This window comes from Orcinus orca, chromosome 16 (assembly GCF_937001465.1).
Source record: "Orcinus orca chromosome 16, mOrcOrc1.1, whole genome shotgun sequence".
Lineage (NCBI taxonomy): Eukaryota > Metazoa > Chordata > Mammalia > Artiodactyla > Delphinidae > Orcinus > Orcinus orca.
Genome location: NC_064574.1, coordinates 49,550,824 through 49,570,025, shown reverse-complemented (window position 1 = coordinate 49,570,025; position 19,202 = coordinate 49,550,824). Strand labels below are relative to the sequence as shown.

The 19,202-nt window shown below is 42.4% G+C and overlaps 1 protein-coding gene across 3 annotated transcripts in view; it reads left to right on the top strand.

Annotated features, from left to right (window-relative positions):
* The first annotated feature begins 2,305 nt into the window (after positions 1 to 2,305).
* Positions 2,306 to 19,202, top strand: part of LUC7L (LUC7 like) — a 30,270-nt gene continuing 13,373 nt past the window's right edge. The window contains exons 1-4 of one of the 3 annotated variants that reach the window (XM_012533183.3): positions 2,306 to 2,521; positions 3,353 to 3,423; positions 4,396 to 4,490; positions 8,517 to 8,615. In XM_012533183.3, coding sequence (XP_012388637.1) covers positions 8,520 to 8,615 — 96 coding nt within the window. In that variant the 5' untranslated portion in view covers positions 2,306 to 2,521; positions 3,353 to 3,423; positions 4,396 to 4,490; positions 8,517 to 8,519. Of the gene's footprint in view, positions 2,522 to 2,630; positions 3,056 to 3,352; positions 4,491 to 8,516; positions 8,616 to 19,202 lie in introns of those variants that run through there. The other 2 variants (XM_004270379.4, XM_033429351.2) reach the window with 2 other exon arrangements.

The following is a 19,202-nucleotide window of genomic DNA, read 5'->3' as shown; positions in this document are numbered from 1 at the left end:
ACTGCGCCACCAGGGAAGCCCCCTACATTTTTTTAAAATTGAAGTATAGTTGATTTACAATGTTGTGTTAGTCAAAACACTTTAAAAGGTGTATATTGAAATCCACTTTTGTGACGGTGTTTTTGTTTTTCCTGCAGTTCTGTCATCTTTTGGTTTGCTTTTTTTTTTTTTTTTTTTTTTTTGCGGTACTTGGGCCTCTCACTGCTGCAGCCTCTCCCGTTGCGGAGCACAGGCTCCGGACGCGCAGGCCCAGTGGCCATGGCTCACGGGACCAGCCGCTCCGCGGCATGTGGGATCTTTCCGGACCGGGGAACGAACCCATGTCCCCTGCATCGGCAGGCGGATTTTCAACCACTGCGCCACCAGGGAAGCCCTGATTTGCATATTTTGAGGCTATTTGATTAGATGCATGCAAGATTAAAATAGTTGAATCTTACTGTGAAAAAAACCCTTTTCAATACAATGACTTCTCCATACTTAATATTTTTTCCTTTAAACCTTATACTGTAACTATATCAGCTTTGTTTATGTTGGTGTTAGCCTACATATTTTCCCACACTTTTACTTTCAACCTTTACACGTCTTTGTATTTCAAGTGTATTGCTTCTAAATAGCATAAAAATGGATTTTCATGAAATCCTATTTGATTTTCTCTTTTAACTAATAAATTTAATCTCTTTATAGTTATTGTGATAATAACTTGTTTGAATTTGTTTCTACATACTATTTTTAAAATAAATTTTAATTTTGGAAAGATTTTAGATTTACAGAAAAATTGCAAAAATAGTACAAACATTCCCATATACCCTTACCCAAGATTCTCCTTGGGTTCATATCTTACATAACTATGATACCTTTGTCAAAACTAAGAAATTAACATTAGTACATTGTTATTAACTAAATCACAGACTTTTTTTTTTTTTGCACCATGCCGCATGGCATATAGCATCTTAGTTCCCTGATCAGGGATCAAACCCGTGTCCCCTGCATTGGAAGTGTGGAGTCTTGCCCACTGGACTACCAGGGCAGTCCCACCTTTTGACTTGCTTTGACCAATAGGTAATGGTAGAAGGAGAGTTCTGGGGGTCTCAGCCTAGGCCTTAAAAGGACTGACAGCTTCCACTCCTTCCCCTGGGGCAGCCAGCTGCCATACTATGTAGTAAGCTGGGCTAGACTTCAGAATGTTATGATGTCATGTACAGATACAGAAGCCACATGGAGAACCACAGAGGGGCCAGATCATCAGTGTAGCCTTTTTGGATCTTTGCTCAGCCCAGTTTCATACAAGCAATTTTGTGAACCAAGCCAAATCACCTAGAGCAGCGAGCCCAGGGCCCAGCTAAGCCCTGCCTGAACTCCACAGAATAATGAGAAATAATAAATCATTTTTGTTTTACACCACTGAGTTTTGAAGCAGCTTGCTACACAGAAATAAATAATTGACCTGCTTTACCATAAAATGGATTTCTTTATATGAGACAAAGTTGTGCAGGATTCCATGTCAGTAAATCAGGCATCCTGCAGACCTTTGGGTGTGAGGGCACTGCAGTAGGAACAAGCAAATACACATCTGGATATGTGGGCAGTTCCAATGGTATGAATCACGGTCCCCTACTGTCCGCTGTACGCATGTGTCAGAGGCTCATTGTCAGTCTCGGAAGTGGCCAGGGCTAGAGCAGTCTTGGTGGATGGCAGACTGTGAACTTAGGGACCACCACCAAGTAGTAGTCACAGAACCTAACAGGAACTCCATGCTGCATTTAACTTTCACAAGTCATGTGACAGGCACCATTTTCACAGGTGTAAAAAAAGTCTGAGAGTAGCTAAAGGATACATTCCCAGTTTCACGGCTAGAAAGAAAACACGGAATTTATTTCCTTGTTTTGTTTTGTATTTTTTGCGGTACGCGGGCCTCTCACTGTTGTGGCCTACTCCCGTTGCGGAGCACAGACTCTGGACGCGCAGGCTCAGCGGCCATGGCTCACTGGCCCAGCCGCTCCGCGGCATGTGAGATCTTCTCGGACCGGGGAACGAACCCGTGTTCCTGCATCGGCAGGCGGACTCTCAACCACTGCGCCACCAAGGAAGCCCTATTTTTTTGTTTTGTATTGTCTACACTTATTTCACTTTATTGCGGTTTAGCCTGAGCGGAGCACGTAAGTTTTGGGATCCACACTAAAATCAGGGTTCGGACTTTGGCCCCGCCCCTTGCACAGCTTGCTTGTTCGTCGGAGACTCTGGCTCCGCCCCTAAACTACATTTCCCAGCAGGCCAAGCGCCGGCGGCGACGCAATTCCTCCCGGCGTGCCTCGCGGCGGGAAGAAGCCGAGCGGGTTCGAGGCCGACGCGACCCTTCTTCGTTGCCGCCGCGCTGCCGCTGCCGCCGCCGCCCCCGCCACCGCCGCTGCCGCAGTCTGAGAGAAGCCGTCGCGGCCGCTCCTGCCGCTCCCTCCGGCCACCATGTCCGCCCAGGCGCAGATGCGGGCTCTGCTAGACCAGCTCATGGGCACGGCCCGGGACGGTGAGTAGGGGCGGCCGGCCAGGCGGGGGCTGGGGCGGGAGCGAGGCGAGGCCGCCGGGCGGCCTGAGGCGGGGGGCCGCGACCGTCTGCGCCTGCGCGGGCGTCCTCCCCTCCCCCGCGCGCCGACCGGGGGCGCCGGGCCTTTGTTTGAGCTCTTCCCGCAGGCTGGGTCCCCGGCGGGCTCCTCCCTCGGAGCCCGCGTCGTCGGTGGGGCGCCAGCCCCCTCCCCGCTGACCTTCCTGCGATTTCTCCGCCCCCCCTCCACCCCTGCGGCCCCCGCCGCCCCTCGAACCGGGAGTCGGTGAAGGGCTGCAGCCAGCTGGGGCTCTGGGCGCTGGCAGCGGGCTGGCGGAGCTCCTCCGCGCAAGGGAGCCGGATGGCCTGGAAACCCTGGCCGTCTTGTTCTGTACCGTTGCAAGGGGAGCCGTAAATTGAGCTTTTCTAACGTGGGTTCCTGCCGCGTGCTTTTCCAGCCCCCTTTTCCTCTAGCCACACAGGAGAGCCTCTGTTTAGCCAACGCTTGGCAGTCGTTAGGTAGGTTGTACTGTAGGGAGGAGCGCAAGATCTTGATGGTTGTCTCAGGAGAAAGCGGTTGCATCTTTGCAAAACTATATACCTGCTGTGGTTTGTGTTTTCTTTTCTACCGAAGTAATGAAGTTGTAAGTTCACACTGGCACATTCGCAGGGCTGTGCAGATTGTTTGCACTTTATTTCATAGGCGAATAAGTGCTTTCTAGCTTTCTTTGTATATTGAGTTGCTTTTGAATTGCTTCCCATATTTTTATTTCATACAAACTGAACAATTGTGGCCCCTCTATTTTATTTATAAAGGTTCAGTGTATCTTTGCCTGCCTACATCAATCTGCAAGGGAGTTGCAGAAAAGCCTCATGTTCATCGAGCCGTGAGTCACAACCAATTTCTAAGCTGTTATAACAAAAAAGTGTTTGCTTTTTTTCACAAGTAACTTTAAAAGTGTAGTTTAGAAAGAAAACATTTTCAATAAAAAGACACTACATTAATCCTGGATGCTTGCAAATCCTAAAATATATTCCTCCTTTAGTATTACACAGCTCTGTGTCATATACACAGATTAGCTTTAAAATTTGTCACATTCCACTTTGCCTTTACTTTTATGTATCATTCCCCTGACTTCCTTACTGCAGGTTGGGCAAGAAAACTTTTCCTTTAAAACTTTTCAACAGCGGGCATAAAATTCTGCAGCTGAGGTCTTGAAGAATGCAGATGGGTACAGTATGTGTTGGAACTCACAGTGTGTATTGACTAACCTAGTTCCTTTTTTGCCTTTTTTTTTTTCTTCTTGGTATTGTCTTGTTAAAAGTGACTCTCAGGTGCCAACTGTCTTTTTTAAGGGTGGGGGTTAAAGGGGGATAGGTAGACTAGGTTCAGATTATCAGTCAGTAGTAGAGAGAGAAAGCTTTCTTCATATAATTTTGGCAAAATACTGCCTATACGTTGGTCTATAGCAAAATGATTAGACTAATAAATAGCTTTTGTTGGAAACTACCAGCTTTAAGTCATACATGGTGATTCATCGCCCTCTGATTAGCATGGGTTTTGGTATCTCATTGCCCACATGTATGTGTGGGGCTAATGGCTGTTTGGTGCTCAGCATTTTCCTTCTGACTCCTTGACTTCCTTGGCACAATGACGGAGTCAGATCTCTTTAAGTGTGATTCTTCATGATATATTTAGCATCAAAAATCATCTGTATTTCGTTCCAGTTGTAAATACCTCTAGATCAGCTTTTCAGTGTATTTGGTAGTCTGCAAATCATCCAGGTGAATTGTACCAGATATGCTTTTGTGCTTAATGTGATAATATTGTCTTATTTAAAACCACACATGAATTTCAGGAGACGAAACCAGACAGAGGGTCAAGTTTACAGATGACCGTGTCTGCAAGAGTCATCTTCTGGACTGCTGCCCCCACGACATTCTGGCTGGGACGGTAGGTACATTTGGGGGGGATGTCATAGGACACTCAGACATGGATGCTGTGTAGGCACTGAAGGTTTTTCAGGTTGAATTCTGTTTTCCTTTACCAGGCAGAAATTACCTACTGCCCTTCAAGTGATAGGTTCTGTTAGTGGGGTGGAATTGTATATAATGACATATTTCACTTCTATAAAATTCTCTTTGTAAAGTTATCAGGTTTTTGTAGAGTCATTTATACTGCGGTATTCACAGCTAAGTAGTGCAAATACTAGTCTCCTTTGGCTTTAGCAAAAAGTGTACTTCAGGTCAGCCTGTAACTCTAAGATTCTGGGTTGGTTTGTTTTCAGGTTAAACACATGTTAGACTTTTGATCTAACGAGGTATGTTTCTTCCCCAGATTTTTAGATTTTTGAAAAATCAGGACTAACATCAATTTGCAATTTTGTGTTATGCCACCCTTTCAAGAAATCACTACATGATCCAATAAGTATAGACCTCTCTACTTCTAAGTGAAGTGTAAAATTCTAAGTGAAACTTTAAGTTCATTTCAGATGAAGCAAACAGATAAATGCTAGTTTTGCAGAATGTGCATTTATTCAAAATTAGGTAGGATTTAAGAAGACTAAAGAGTGTGGATTATCTACGGTGATTCAGACACTTACAGAAAATTAGTTTTGCAAACACCATCAGCATTTTTTAGATTTCACAGCTCCCTCGTGGAATGTCTACTCATTTTAAGGGTCACATGTGCATGTGCTGGGGAACGTTTTCTTCATAATTAATTGTTGCTTTTATTATTACCATTTTGGGGGAGCAGCGTCTGGCAAACTGCACAGGTGTATTGAATCTTCTCAAGCTGGCTCTTCTGACAGCAAATAGGAAATGAAAGCCAAGCCTTGAGCCTTTGTTAGCTGGGGTTTTGCCAGTGGTTGACCTGGTATAGGAAAACATTATAACTACTGTGTGCTCCAGATTGTTGTGGGTGCCATCACTGTAGACTACTGGCTTCCACTGGTCATAAGCAGTCAGCGGTAGGATACTCCTGTATGAGGCATCATAACCTGGAATTGCTGGTAGGTCTTAGTGGAAGAAGTCAAAGGGAGTAGAGGGACATGCACCAGCGTGAAGCAGTTCAACCATATTTTTCTTGATTGGATCCCTATGTAGCATTGTTCCAGAATGCTGGTGAATGAGGGCATTTCCTACAAATGTTTATTGTGTTAGGTATAGGTTCATTTGCCAGATATTTGTTGGACACATACTCTGTGCCAGGCACTGGGGATGTGGTACCAATAAGACAAAATCTTTACTCTCATCTAATGGAGGAACAGGACAGACAGTAAATAATGAATGAGTAGGTTCTGGACTGTTGGATAGGGTGATAAGGAAAGGCCTCTCAGGAACATGGGAGCAGAGACCTGAATGGTGAGAAAAAACACACGTGTGCGTTTGGGGGATTAACGCTCCAGGTGGATGCTGGAGCAGAGGGAAGCAGGGGTGCCTCTGGGCTGGTGTGCTTCAGGGGGAGGGAGACAGAGGCTGTGGAACCAGAGCAGTGATGAGAGGCCAAGTACTGCTCAGCATCACTCCGTCCCGCCTGGGTTACAGGGCAGCTCAGACTGAGGAGGAGGGAGCCCAGGAGACCCATGTTCATGTGAGGGTGCCGTGAACAATTGTGCGGGGTCGTGAGGTCAGTTGAGGTGAGGGTTGGGAACTTGGATGGTGGTGTAAAGGTTGAGCCTTAACGGGTGTGGGCTACGTGGAGGTGGCAAGTGAGAGGTAGAGTTTGTGTTGTGTTAAATTGGAATGAATAATTCTTTAGAACACAGCTGCAAGATGAAAATGGTTATAACCCTCAGCTTGCCAAGGGCTGCTCCATACCCAAATCTTTGCTCAAAACCGTCTCCTGTCAGTAGGGGTGAGACAACGGAGGAATGGAAGCAATCGTTTTATTGAGGCTTGATGGGAAAATGTATTGATTAGTAAGAGCGGAGGGATAGCTGGAGGGAAGGTAGTGTAACTTGTCTCGTGGTAGAACTTTGGTTTCCTGAAGGTTCTAGAAGGAGCCTTTATTTGCCCTTCCCTGTCTGCAGTGTGAGACCACTGGAGAGTAGAGAACACAGATGTTTGTTCAGTTAAAAAAAAAAAAAAAGGGGGTCTGACATGCTGGATTTGACAGCCATTTGGAATATTTTGGAAGAAGTTTATGAGTGTGGTATTTCAGCTGTGCTTGGTGTTTGGCTGCTAGGGGAATTGGCCAGTACTTCCTTGCCTCCTTGGCAAAGCTGAAAAGCTACCTCCAGAGTAACCATGGAACCCCAGGCCTGTATTCCACTTGCTTTAGGTTGAGAGCTCCCACCTGAAGGAAGGTAATGGTGAATTTTGCTTTATATGTGGTTCCCTAATGTCGAAATTTTCTTGACAGTTGAAGTTTTTAGAATGGAAATTGATTTGCAGTTAAAATTATAGTACTCAGCGGTTTCGGTGCTTCATCTGGAGGTGGTTTTTCTTTGAGTAACAGAATTTTGTTAGCTTTTAAATAATTTCTGATAGCTACCTCTCATTTTTCAGCTGTTGCACTTAGTTTTGTTTGTGGAAGCTATATATTTTTAAAGAATTATACTTGCTATTTAAAAGAGTGAAGGAAGCAAAAGTTGTCAGCTTTACAGTGATAGCAATTTTAGCTGCAACTTTGGCTTTTGGAACTTGTTTCCCTACCTCTGGATTCCCCACGTAACCAACATGTGTAAACTACACATGACTTCGGAGTAAGCATAATGAAGGAGAAAAGAGCTTTTGGCATGTAGCCTTCAGTCAAAATGAAGATAAACTCCACCCTAGACAGTCCCCTCATGGCTCTGTCACTGGGATACTGAAGGAAATTTTGTTAAGAGCATGGCTGCACTTTCTGAGATTCGGACCCAGGAGTCAGGCACTGCGAGCCTCTCTCATGTGCCTAAAAACTAAAATGTTGAGGGTTTTGTAACCCATGAAGATTTTTTTGATCTCGTTTTGAACACACTTGTAGTTTGAGCTTAAAGGAGTTCCTGAACTCCATCATTCTTTGTTTGCTAGTCGTACTTGTGACCAACAGCTTGGGTTCCCAAGGTGTCTCCTCATTGGGCTGTTGGGTTTTCTTAACTTGCATTCTCTGACTTATTAGCCTGACCCTCAGCATCCAAACGTCCCTGTTGCTGTTTAGATGATCAGAGGCAAGGGTGGGGGTGTCCCTGTACAGGATCCTCTACTTAGGATTTAGATGAGAAATACGCACTGCTAATTGTTCTGTACGTGCTCACAACATGTAATAGCACATCAGGCGAAATCTTACTGGTAACACAAATAATTTGTTTTGTTAAAAGAGCCTTTTGTTTTTCAAATGGGGCAAGTGAATGGTCCAGTCTGTGTTCCCAGTTACGTGTCCAGAGCCATTTAGCAGGTTAGGAGAATGTTTGGAGAATTGCTTTGGCTCTGAATCAGCCTGTTCTGCTTTATTTCCTTTGGTATACAAAGAGCTACACAAAGCCAGGTGTTAGGTTATGTTGTAATTTCCAAAACCTCGTTTTTCTCTGTTCTTTCTTTTTCTTCTTTTTGTCTCTGTAGCATCTTGAGTAGTCGTGGCTGCAAGAAGGAATGCATGGAAACTTGCTGCTATCAGTGATAGTTTTGTTTCCTGGCCTCTTCCTTGCCACCCTCTCACCCCTCATGTTGCTATTCACCGAATAAACATTTCTTATGTGACTAATGCAATAATAAAACTGGCAAAAGCTAAATAATGAAAACATTACTAGTCTATTTCTGGTTCTGTAAGAGATATAAATCATTACACTTAAATGCACCTGTTCTGAGTGTCATATAGTCATGACGGTATCAATAAAAGGAAAATAAGTCTTCTTAGCCATATTATTTTTAAATTTTCTTATCATAGTTAATATCCCAAAAAGTACTGTTTATTTTGATGACAGCTAAAACACCAGGTCACAGTGCTTCCTACAAATGGGTAGATGTTCATGTGTAAATTTTTGTTTCTTTCTCACAGCGCATGGATTTAGGAGAGTGTACCAAAATCCACGATTTGGCCCTCCGAGCAGATTATGAGATTGCAAGTAAAGAAAGGGACCTCTTTTTTGAATTGGATGTAAGTTTTATTTTGTGTTAATTATTCCCTACCGTGAAGAGCCAAATACTGCACCAACAAGAATAATGTAACCTTTGTAAGTTATGAAGCAGAATAATGAAATAGATGTCATTCCACCGCTCTCTGGCTGGGAGCTAGAACGTGGCCAGTACCGATTTGTGTCTGTGTGTCTATCATCCCTATTCGGTTCTATGTTTTGTATGTATCATTTTCTTTAAAAATGTTTCTTATTACATATTTTATGATTCCTTGAACATTGTGTTTATTCTTCTCTTTGAGTCTTATAAAAATGGGTTCATAGCATAGGTAATCTTTAATAACTTTTTTCCTTCAGTATTATGTTCCAGTTTACATATTTTGTTGAGTATGGTTTGTTTGTTTTCATTGCTGCTTGAGTATTCCCCAAACTATCCATTTTGTGTTCATAGACAATTGGGTTGATACTAGTTTCTTTTTTTAATCTTTTATTTTTAAACTATTATGAACAGTGTTATAAATGTTCTTGAATGTCTTCTTGGTGCACGTGTACAACGGTTTATCTAGGGTATATTCCTAGGAGAGGTATTGCTGGATTGTAGGAGAGGCACGTTTATTCTTGAAAGATCTGTAATGTTGTCTTTTTCTTTTTTCTCCCTGTTTGAGAATGTGTATCAGTTTACAGCCCTAATAGCAGTGTACACATCCTCACTAACATTTGGTATTGTCAGACCATTAAATTTTTGCAGTTTAGTGGTTATAAAATGTCATTTCATAACTTTATTGTCATTTTTGCCTCCCAAAGGAGCCTTTTTTAGACCTTTTCCCATAATTTGTCTACTTCCCCGCCATGAAATTTTGATACCACAGATACCCAGCATATCAGTTTATGTGATCCTTTCCGGGCCACTAACCATTGTAATATCTAAGATTTTTTTCACTCTTCATGACAAGTTTTCATCCCTGTCCCCATTGAGAATGCATGATTGTCACTCCATTCTATTTATTTATTTATTTAGATTTTTTTTTTTTGCCGTGCTGTGTTGCTTGTGGGATCTTAGTTCCCCGACCAGAGATTGAACCCAGGTCCCCTGCAGTGGAATCACCGAGTCCTAACCACTGGACTGCCAGGGAATTCCCATGGAGTCACTCTGTTAGTTTTTTCTTTTTCCAAGTCCTCCATCCCTGGTTTGACCAGAGGTCAGTGAGGGGTTTGATGCCATTCAGGTTCCTCAGTGAAGACTGGGAAGGCACTGAGCTTGGTGGTAGGAAGTCAGAGAAAAGCAAAACCAAGGAAAGACTTTTTTTTTTCTGCCAATGGACATTTTAGAGATATATTATAGCTAGAGTCAATTCTACTTAAATCAGTAATCTTAAAAAGTGATTAAAATTATCATTTCTTTTTCAAGTACAGTCTTCAACATCAGCGTTGAATCTTTGAATTAACTAAAAATGCCTTTAGCAACAAACAGCTCAACTAATAGATGGGGCTTGGAGATGAAAGTTTTCTTTATTGTGAGTTTAAAGTCTTCAGTACCTGAAAAACGCTTATGTAAAGAGACCATTACCTTGGGATATCAGAAAGAGTTAGATACACAGATGTATAGGTTAAATTTTCAATTTTAGTAACATAATTTTTTTGGATCACAAATCTAAGCATTTCTGCTACATGAGAATGTCAGTGTACTTTTTAAATGCCCTTATGAATTTATGCTGAAGAATAGATGAATAGAAGAAATTTAGACTACAGAAAGACTGAAACATATACCATAATTTAGTATTTTATGAAAGGCATGTGTTCAGCCACTGTGGAGATGAGTTTTTCAATGAACACTATTAGGAACTATGGATTAGCTAGTTGGGGGAAAAACCAGGTTGGATCCCCCAAAAGAGAACTTTGTTCTGTCATCTTGACATGTTATAAAGCCTAGAAGCTATAAGGGAAAGATGGATACATTTTTCTGAGTAGGCACTTAAAATATTAGCATATCAGAAATTCCTATACATAAAATAAGAATTCAACTGGGACAAAATATTTGCAGCACATATGACGAAGGGCAAGTATCCTTTGTATATAGAATTCATCATGATTGAGAAGAACTGTAACAATAGCTGAATAGAAAATGGGCAAAGGATAGAAAAGGACACTTTCTGGTAGGCATCTAATCCTATGGCAGATACTCACCCTCACTCAGAGCTAAGGAGATGGAGAGTTAAGTAATCCTGATACACCTCCTGGGTAATTGAGCATCTGAAGGTGTGAAAGCACATCCCAGCAGTGCTAGTTCTGAGAGTATATCTGACTGATACTTTTGCATATGTACAAAGATAAATTTGCTCCAGAATATTCCTGCAGCATTAGAGCTGCAGAAAGCCAGAACACTGTAGGCTTTTTCAGTGAGGGCTTGGCTAAGTCATTGCTCTTCTTTACAATGGAATGATGTATAGCTATGGAAAGAGGATTGAGTTCAGTGTGGTTCAGTGTATGTTGTTGTGAAATTATCTTCAATATAAAGAGGAAAAGCAAGTGTGATACGATGGCTTCTGTAGTGTGATTTTTAAAAAGGAAGGACATTTATACCCATTGACGTACCTAGATGTACAGAGTAGTTTTAGAAGAAACCAAGAGATTATGAACATTCTTGTCTTAGTTGGAGGGCTCAAGTGGGTCACGAGACCTTTTTGTATTGTGAAAATTTACCATTTGCAGGAATACCTTTTCCTGTTAAAGAGGTAACCACCTGTCCTTTCAACTCCTTAAAAATCATATTTGACCTAACAGATGGCTCATGTTGAAATGTTTCATGGCTAGTGCTATAAACCTACGCAGGAGGCCTCCTGTCCTGAAGAACGAAGGGTGACTTGGAGCAGCTGTGTTTGTGGGAGGGCAGTCTTGTCAGGTGGCTCTCAGCATGTCAAATGCTTGTATAGACTTGTTCCAGAACTCTGCTGGGACTGTATCTTAGTGATATGTGTTAATGGGTACACAGAAAAGGTGCCCATTGCAGCTTTTTTTGTGAAAGTAAAAGACTGAAGTAAAAAGAGGAGGATGTACTGGAAATGTTTATTAGTGGGGGCTACTTGCGTAAGGTATGGTCCTGCCACACAGTGAGTGGTGCTTTGTGGAGCGCTAAGCAGGTACCTCTGGGTGTTAGGGAGAGTTTACCATAAAAAGGTTTTTTAAATAATGGCTTTAAGATATAATTCACTAGCCATAAAATTTACCCTGCCTTAAAATTTTTAACATATATATATATCAGTAGTGTTTAGATGTGCATGGGTTTATTTATTTATTTTTTAATTTTATTTTTGGCTGCGTTGGGTCTTCGTTGCTGCATGAGGGCTTTCTTTAGTTGTGGCGAGCGGGGGCTACTCTTCGTTGTGGTGCACGGGATGGGTTACTTTGATAGAGGTAAATGTGGCCTGACTTTAAAATACCAAACTAAAATAACTTTTTTTCCCTTAGTTATGCAGAATAAACTTAGAAGGAAAAAATAAAATGCTTTTCCAGAATATAGATTTGTTAAAAGAATTTGATAAAAATCCAATTTTTAAATCTCTTCGGTAGGAAACGTAACTGTTACAGATTCCAGGTGAAAAGTCTTCCCTTTCCATGTGACTAGCCATCCAGTACCTGTCTTCAGAGGTCACTTGTATCTTTCAAAGATAGGCCATTGAGGATGAACAGATATATATATATATACATATATATGTATGTATGTATAAATATATATATGTATGTATATAGGTATATATATGTATATGTCAGAAAGGCTAGTTGTGATTTTTCTTGTCAAAATTGCAATTTTGATAAATCAGAACACCTCAGAAGCTTTTCGGCCAGATGTGGCCAGTGGGCTGACTCTTGCTATCACTGACCTGTTGCTGCCTCCTGATGACCTGCTGTTGGTGCTAGGCTCCTAGCCTGCCACATACGTAGCCTGTGGACTGTTCAGTTCCCAGGCGTGGGACCAGCAGCTCCCATGTTGAGGTTGGTTTCTGGAGGGACTACAGTGTAGTCATCGCTATTGGAAGATGGACACAGGTTTTGTTTTCACAAGTTGTGAACCATCGCTAAATCATGACTTGTTCTGATTTTTCTTAATAACTTGTATTTATGTATCTCACCAAGTGTTTTGGTAGAATATCTTCACTGTTGACAATGAATCTGTGAGGTGAGCCAAACATTTATCTCCAAAGTCTCTGAAAGTATAATAAGATTGATGCCAGAATTAATGCAAGCAGCATCAAATGACGCTGGGAGAGGAGTCATTCCGTTTAGCAAATCAGTCAGGGATATTTAGGAGCTATTTTTATCTAGGTTGTGTTAGAAAGACAGCTGACAAAAAAAGTACAGCATTTATTTTGTCTTCATATTGAAAAAATTAAATATATTATTAATGTAACAGGCATTTGAATTATATTTTAAGCCATGTTTATCATGCAAGTTTTTTTTTTTTAATTTATTTATTTTTGACTGCGTTGGGTCTTCGTTGCTGCATGTGGGCTTTCTCTAGTTGCAGTGAGCAGGGGCTACTCTTTGTTGTGGTGTGTGGACTTCTCATTGCAGTGGCTTCTCTTGTTGTGGAGCACGAGCTCTAGGTGCGTGGACTTCAGTAGCTGTGGCTCGCGGGCTCAGTAGTTGTGGTGCACGGGCTTAGTTTCTCCACCACATGCGGGATCTTTCCAGGCCAGGGCTTGAACCTGTGTCCCCTGCATTGTCAGGTGGATTCTTAACCATTGCGTCACCGGGGAAGTCCCTCGGTAAATCTTTTATAAGAGGTCATCAGCCCTTTATACTACTTTCAGATATTTATAGACTTTGAGTCCCCTCTAAGCAATTTGTAAGAAATTGTCCTAGAAGAATAATTGCCTATGTATGAGAAGACTTAAGATGTTTATTGCATCATTTTGGATTAGTGAAAGTGAAAAAATGCAAATGTGTATTCATTGTGGAATGGTTATAGTTGTGTTAAAATACAGTGAAACACAGCTATAGATACAGAAGATGCGTGTATTGATGTGAAAAATGAAAAAAGCTTGAAAAACTCCTAAGTGGAGTAAAAATTGTTTGCTTTTATATGCGTTTTGATACAATTTTAAAAGGTATATACCAAGCTCTTAAGTGATTATTTCTTAGGGGAGGAGAAAGAATTATGCTTTCTTTTTTTTCTTTTTTGACTCATGGTGTTCAGGATCTTAATTCCCCAACTAGGGGTGGAACCAGTGCACCCTGTAGTGGAACCACGGAGTCCTAACCACTGGACCACCGGGGAATTCCAAATTATGCTAAGTCGTGAAAAGTTATTAGGTCCAGTCAGGTTGCTAAAATAGTAGGCAGAAATGAAAATTTAAAGGTATTTCTACCTTGTAACTTACTTCTACAAATCTCTTATCTTAAGGAAGTACAGTGGCCTCTTAAACAACACAGGTTTGAACTGTGTGGGTCCACTTACATATGGATTTTTTTCAATAAATACATACTACAGTACTACACAATCCATCGCTAACCCCCTCATTGTTCAAGGGTCAACTGTGATTGAAAACACAGGCAAACACTGGTACACAAAGATGTTTGTGGTAGCTAGCATTGTTTATAAGATTGAAAAGTTGGATGCAACAAAAAAGGCTCAATGATGAATGAGCAAATTATGATACACTCAAATGGTAGACTGTGCTCTTGAAACTTTGTGACACCTGTTCAATGACTTAAAATTCCTTAGGAAATCATGAGAAAGACAAAGATAAAATTGTGTATACTGAAGATTTCTGTGTGCTCTCCTTGGAAGCGTGTGGCTGAATCAGAATTCATTGACTATCACGGAAAACGCCAAAAGCCCCCTTTCCCTGTGCCCCTCCTGCTCCCTGGAGGCAGTCCCTTACCACAGCTTTAAGGTGGAAGGAAGCAACAGCTTGCTGCTCAAATGCTACAGGCTGACCTTGGATGGTCAGGGTTTTTTGTTTGTTTTTTGGTTTTTTGTTTGTTTGTTTTACCATGGAGAATCTCATACATCAAAAGGAGGTGTAACAGTATAATGAATCTCCATGTACCCATCACTCAGCCTCAGGAATGATCAGCTCAGGACCAACTGTGTTTCATCTTTGTGTACCCACTTCTCACAAATCTCAAAACAAACCTCACACATCCTGTCATCTCATCTGTAAATATTTCAGTGTTGCCATTGGCTTTTGAAGTTCTCTTTACTCTGCATACAAAGATCTGGTATTATATTTGGTTGTGACAGAATCTCCTTACTAGCATGTTGTTTGTTGTTGTTTTTTTTTTAACTGAAATATAGTTGATTTACAATGTTGCATTAGTTTTTTGTGTACAGCAAAGCGATTCAGTTATACATATATATAAATTCTTTTTCAGATTCTTTTCCATTATAGTTTATTACAAAATACTGAATATAGTTCCCTGTGCTGTACAGTATGACCTTGTTTGTCTATTTTGTATATAGTAGTTTGTATCTTATTAGCATTGTTTCTAAAAATACATTGAGGAAAAATTTAAACATGCAGAAGTAAACAGAATAATATAATGAGATCTCTGGGTTTCATCTCCCAGTTTTCAGTGATTGTTGACGTGAAGACTCTTATTTCATCTTTATTCTTGTCTTTCCACACTGGATTATTTTACAGTAGTTCCTAGACATAGAATTTCATCTGTAAGTACTGCAAATAGTACATCTAGAAGATAATTTTATTTAAAGTATTGGTAATTTAAGAAATAATTTTTTAACATTATCTAAGTCCTCAAATTTCCCAGACTATCTCAAAAAGTATTTTTTTTACGATCATTTGTTTGACTCAGAATTCAAAATAAGAGCCACACATTAGGATGTATTGTAAGTCATTTTAAATCTGTTTGTTTGAAAAAATTAATTTTTAAGTCTCTCATATCCTGGATTTTGCTGATTGCATCCTTATAATGCAGTCTTTTTAATGTGTTTTCCTTTATCTTTGAAACTTCCTATAACCTGGGAGTTAGATCTGGAAGCTTGACGGTCAGAATCAGGTTCTCGTTTGACAGAGTAGTGCAGGGGCCGGGCCGGGCACCGGCTGGTGCGTCACCTTGGGTGGCAAAACGTCAGTGGAATTGGGTGGCACAGGCAGCCTGACCTGGTTGCACAGGCCCCCATCAGCCTTTGGCCTCATGCTTTAAGCAGCAGTTGAGGATTATTGCCTAGATCAGTTATGTCACTAGGGTTACTGCTTGTCAGTTGTTTATTTATTTATTTATTTGGCTGCATTGGGTCTTAGTTGCGGCACACAGGATCTTTCTTTGCAGCGCACGGGCTCTTTTTTGTGGCACATGTGTTCAGTAGTTGCAGCACACAGGCTCAATAGTTGCAGATCGCAGGCTCTCCAGTTGTGGCATGCAGTCTTAGTTTCCCCACAGCATATGGAATCTTAGTTCCCTAACCAGGGATTGAACCTGCGTCACCTTCATTGGAATGCAGACTCTTCACCACTGGACCACCAGGGAAGTCCTGTCAGTAACTTAAAAACATGTAAAACACTCACGTGATTAAGAGTTTGAGATATGAAAGGTATGTTGTGAAGCCTGCCTCCTTCTCTGTTCTTTAGCCCCCTGGTTGGCCCCAGAGGTAACCAGTTGTTCGGTTTCTTCTCTTTCCTTCAGAGATTATGTGGATACCTGAGGGGCATGTATCTCTACTTTCTATATTATTTTATTTTTATAAATTTTATTTATTTATGGCTGTGTTGGGTCTTCGTTGCTGTGCACAGGCTTTCTCTAGTTGTGGTGAGTGGAGGCTACTCTTCATTGCAGTGTGTGGGCTTCTCATCACAGTGGCTTCTCGTTGTGGAGCACAGGCTCTAGGTGCGCAGGCTTCAGTAGTTGTGGCACATGGGCTCAGTAGTTGTGGCTTGCCGGCTCCAGAGTGCAGTATCAGTAGTTGTGGCACATGGGTTTAGTCGCTCCGCGGCATGTGGGATCTTCCCGGACCGGGGCTCAAACCCGTGTCCCCCGCATTGGCAGGTGGATTCTTAACCACTGCGCCACCAGGGAAACCCTCTATTTTTTTTTAAACACAAATAGTAGTCTGCTGTACACGTGCTCTGTATCTGCCCCCCCTTCCCTTTTTTTTGGTTTAAGTTTTCAGCATATCTTTGAGATTATTTCCTATTGTATAGTGTACTTCATCCTTTTGTGTCTACATAGTATTCCACAGGATGTGTGTCTGTTTTGTAGGACCATGCCCTGTTGATGGTCATAGTCCTGCATTGCACATTGGCACATTGTGAGTGTATCTAGGAAAGATCCCTAGAAGCGGGACTGTTGGCCCAGAAGGATGTGCTTTTGTCGTTTTGGTAGTTAGTGTCACGGAATTCTCCAGAGGGGTGAATGATCCCACCAGTGATGTGTGAGAGTTCCCATTTTCGCATCTTTACTAACAGAGCAGCGAGTTACCAAACTTTCAGTTTTTGCCAGTCAGAAAGGTGTGAAAAGGTATTTCTTTGTGGGCCTGACAGGGTTGTCATAAAGGTGTTTCTCTGTGTAGGTGTTCACTGCCTAGACCCTCAGCTTGGGCTGATGGCTGGGACCTCTGGCAGTTTTCCACCCCAAATTCAGGTTATCTGGGAGAAAGTGCCTCACCATTGGCTCCTTCTAGCCCAGTACAGCCTCATTCTGACTGCACCAGGGCCAGGCCTTGATTTCTCGAGAGTGTTATGGAATTCCCTAGGAGAGGGAATTGGTCATCTCTGTAAATACATCTCAAGTTTTTCAACTTGAACACAGACACACAGAACATTAAGGTTACAGGGCAGCCCATTTCTTCAGTGTTCACATGTGGAAAATGTAAAGATTTGCTTCTCTCTAATTCAGTGAAAATATGGTTCACTTTTCCCCCACATTGTCTTGCTTTGTGATGTTTTATTTGACAGGTTTCCAGAGCAACCCACCATATCAACTAATGGGACCGGTTCTGCTTACACCTGGTCTCTGTAGGTGTGCAGTGTGACAGTCACGCTTTCCCAGTCAGGTCCTGGGTGAGAGTCCTTGTGTGACCTGGGCAAGTTATTTTGCCCTTTCCTATTTTCTATAAACTGGGCTGGTGAAAACTGCCTCAGAGCTGTGAGGACTAAGTGTAGGTACTTTGGAGTCAAACCACAAGGGGCTTTGCATCCTGATGCCATCACTCAGGAGTTTGGAGACTGTGCCTCCATTTCTTCATCTGAAAATTGGGTACCTTGAGAGCCCCTGCGTGGCTTTATTGAGGCACACGTTTGCTGTGACTGTTCTGCTGACAGCATGGGCTCCTCAGGCTCACTGATGCTGCTAGGCAGGCAGGGTCAGGGAGAGCACCTCATGGTCCTGTGTGTGGACGGACAGCCTCCAGCGGCAGTGAGACCTGTGTGCCCCCTGTGCCAGTGGTGTGCCCAGGCCCCCTGAGTAGTTCATGGTTCATCACACCACCCCTGAATTACAAAGGTGGATAACTTCCTAGTAAGTGGTGCCTTGTGATTAGGACTTAATTTTTAGATTTGAGTACCTTTTTTTTTTTTTTTTTAATCATTTAAACCTTTTTTTTTTGGCTGCCTTGGGTCTTCATTGCTGCGTGCAGGCTTTCTCTAGTTGCGGCGTGAGGGGGCTACTTTTCGTTGCGGTGCATGGGCTTCTCATGTGGTGGCTTCTCTTGTTGCAGATCATGGGCTCTAGGGGCGCAGGCTTCAGTAGTTGCGGCTCGCAGGCTCTAGAGTGCAGGCTCAGTAGTTGTGCATGGGCTTAGTTGCTGCGTGGCATGTGGGATCTTCCCGGGCCAGGGCTTAAACCTGTGTCCCCTGCATTGGCAGGCGGATTCTTAACCACTGTACCACCAGGGAAACGCTAAACCTGCTTTTTGATTTAGGAACCAATCTGGAATTGAGAAGCACATTGAAGAGAGGGAGGGGCAGTAGGACAGAGCCATCTTTTAAAGAACATGGCAGTTAAGAGACGTCTCTGCAGTATGTCTAGTCTGTGTTGTGAAGTTTACCATTTAATTTTTAACTTATCAGATGTCTGAGTCAGTTTATATTTTGCTTAGATGCAGCTGGTTGCCTTGATTGGTAAAGGCACTGGCAGAACTGTCAATGTGTATTCCCCACTCAACCCCTGTTGAGCAGATCCCTGGCTGTGTCAGGTATGAGATCCCTCTTTTTGGGTAGACAATAGAGGAACTCTGCATCAAAGTCTCAGCACGTGTGCATGCATGACCCTTGCACCTCTCAGGCTGGTCTGTTAGGAGCTGTTGTTCCAGGTGAGCACAGATGGTACATGACCCGAGTCAGCTCACTGGCGCTCTGATCCTGGCAAGTCCCCACCTTGTCAGCAGAGCTGGTCAACTTGACATACTTCCAGGAAATGCAGTGCATGCATGCAAACAAATGCCAGTCATCGGCTTTCCTGCTCGTTTGATTTGAACATAGTGAAATGTTTATTGAGAATATTTGGGGACCAATGACAGGAAAGAGGTCCTGAGTTCCAAGTGTGTAGAGTGAAATCTGGGAGTTGGCCTTGTGGGCAGTGGGGCTTGGCACCATCACGAGCCTCTTCCCTGTCTTGACCTACTCCCAAGTATGCATTCATTTGAAAAGAGG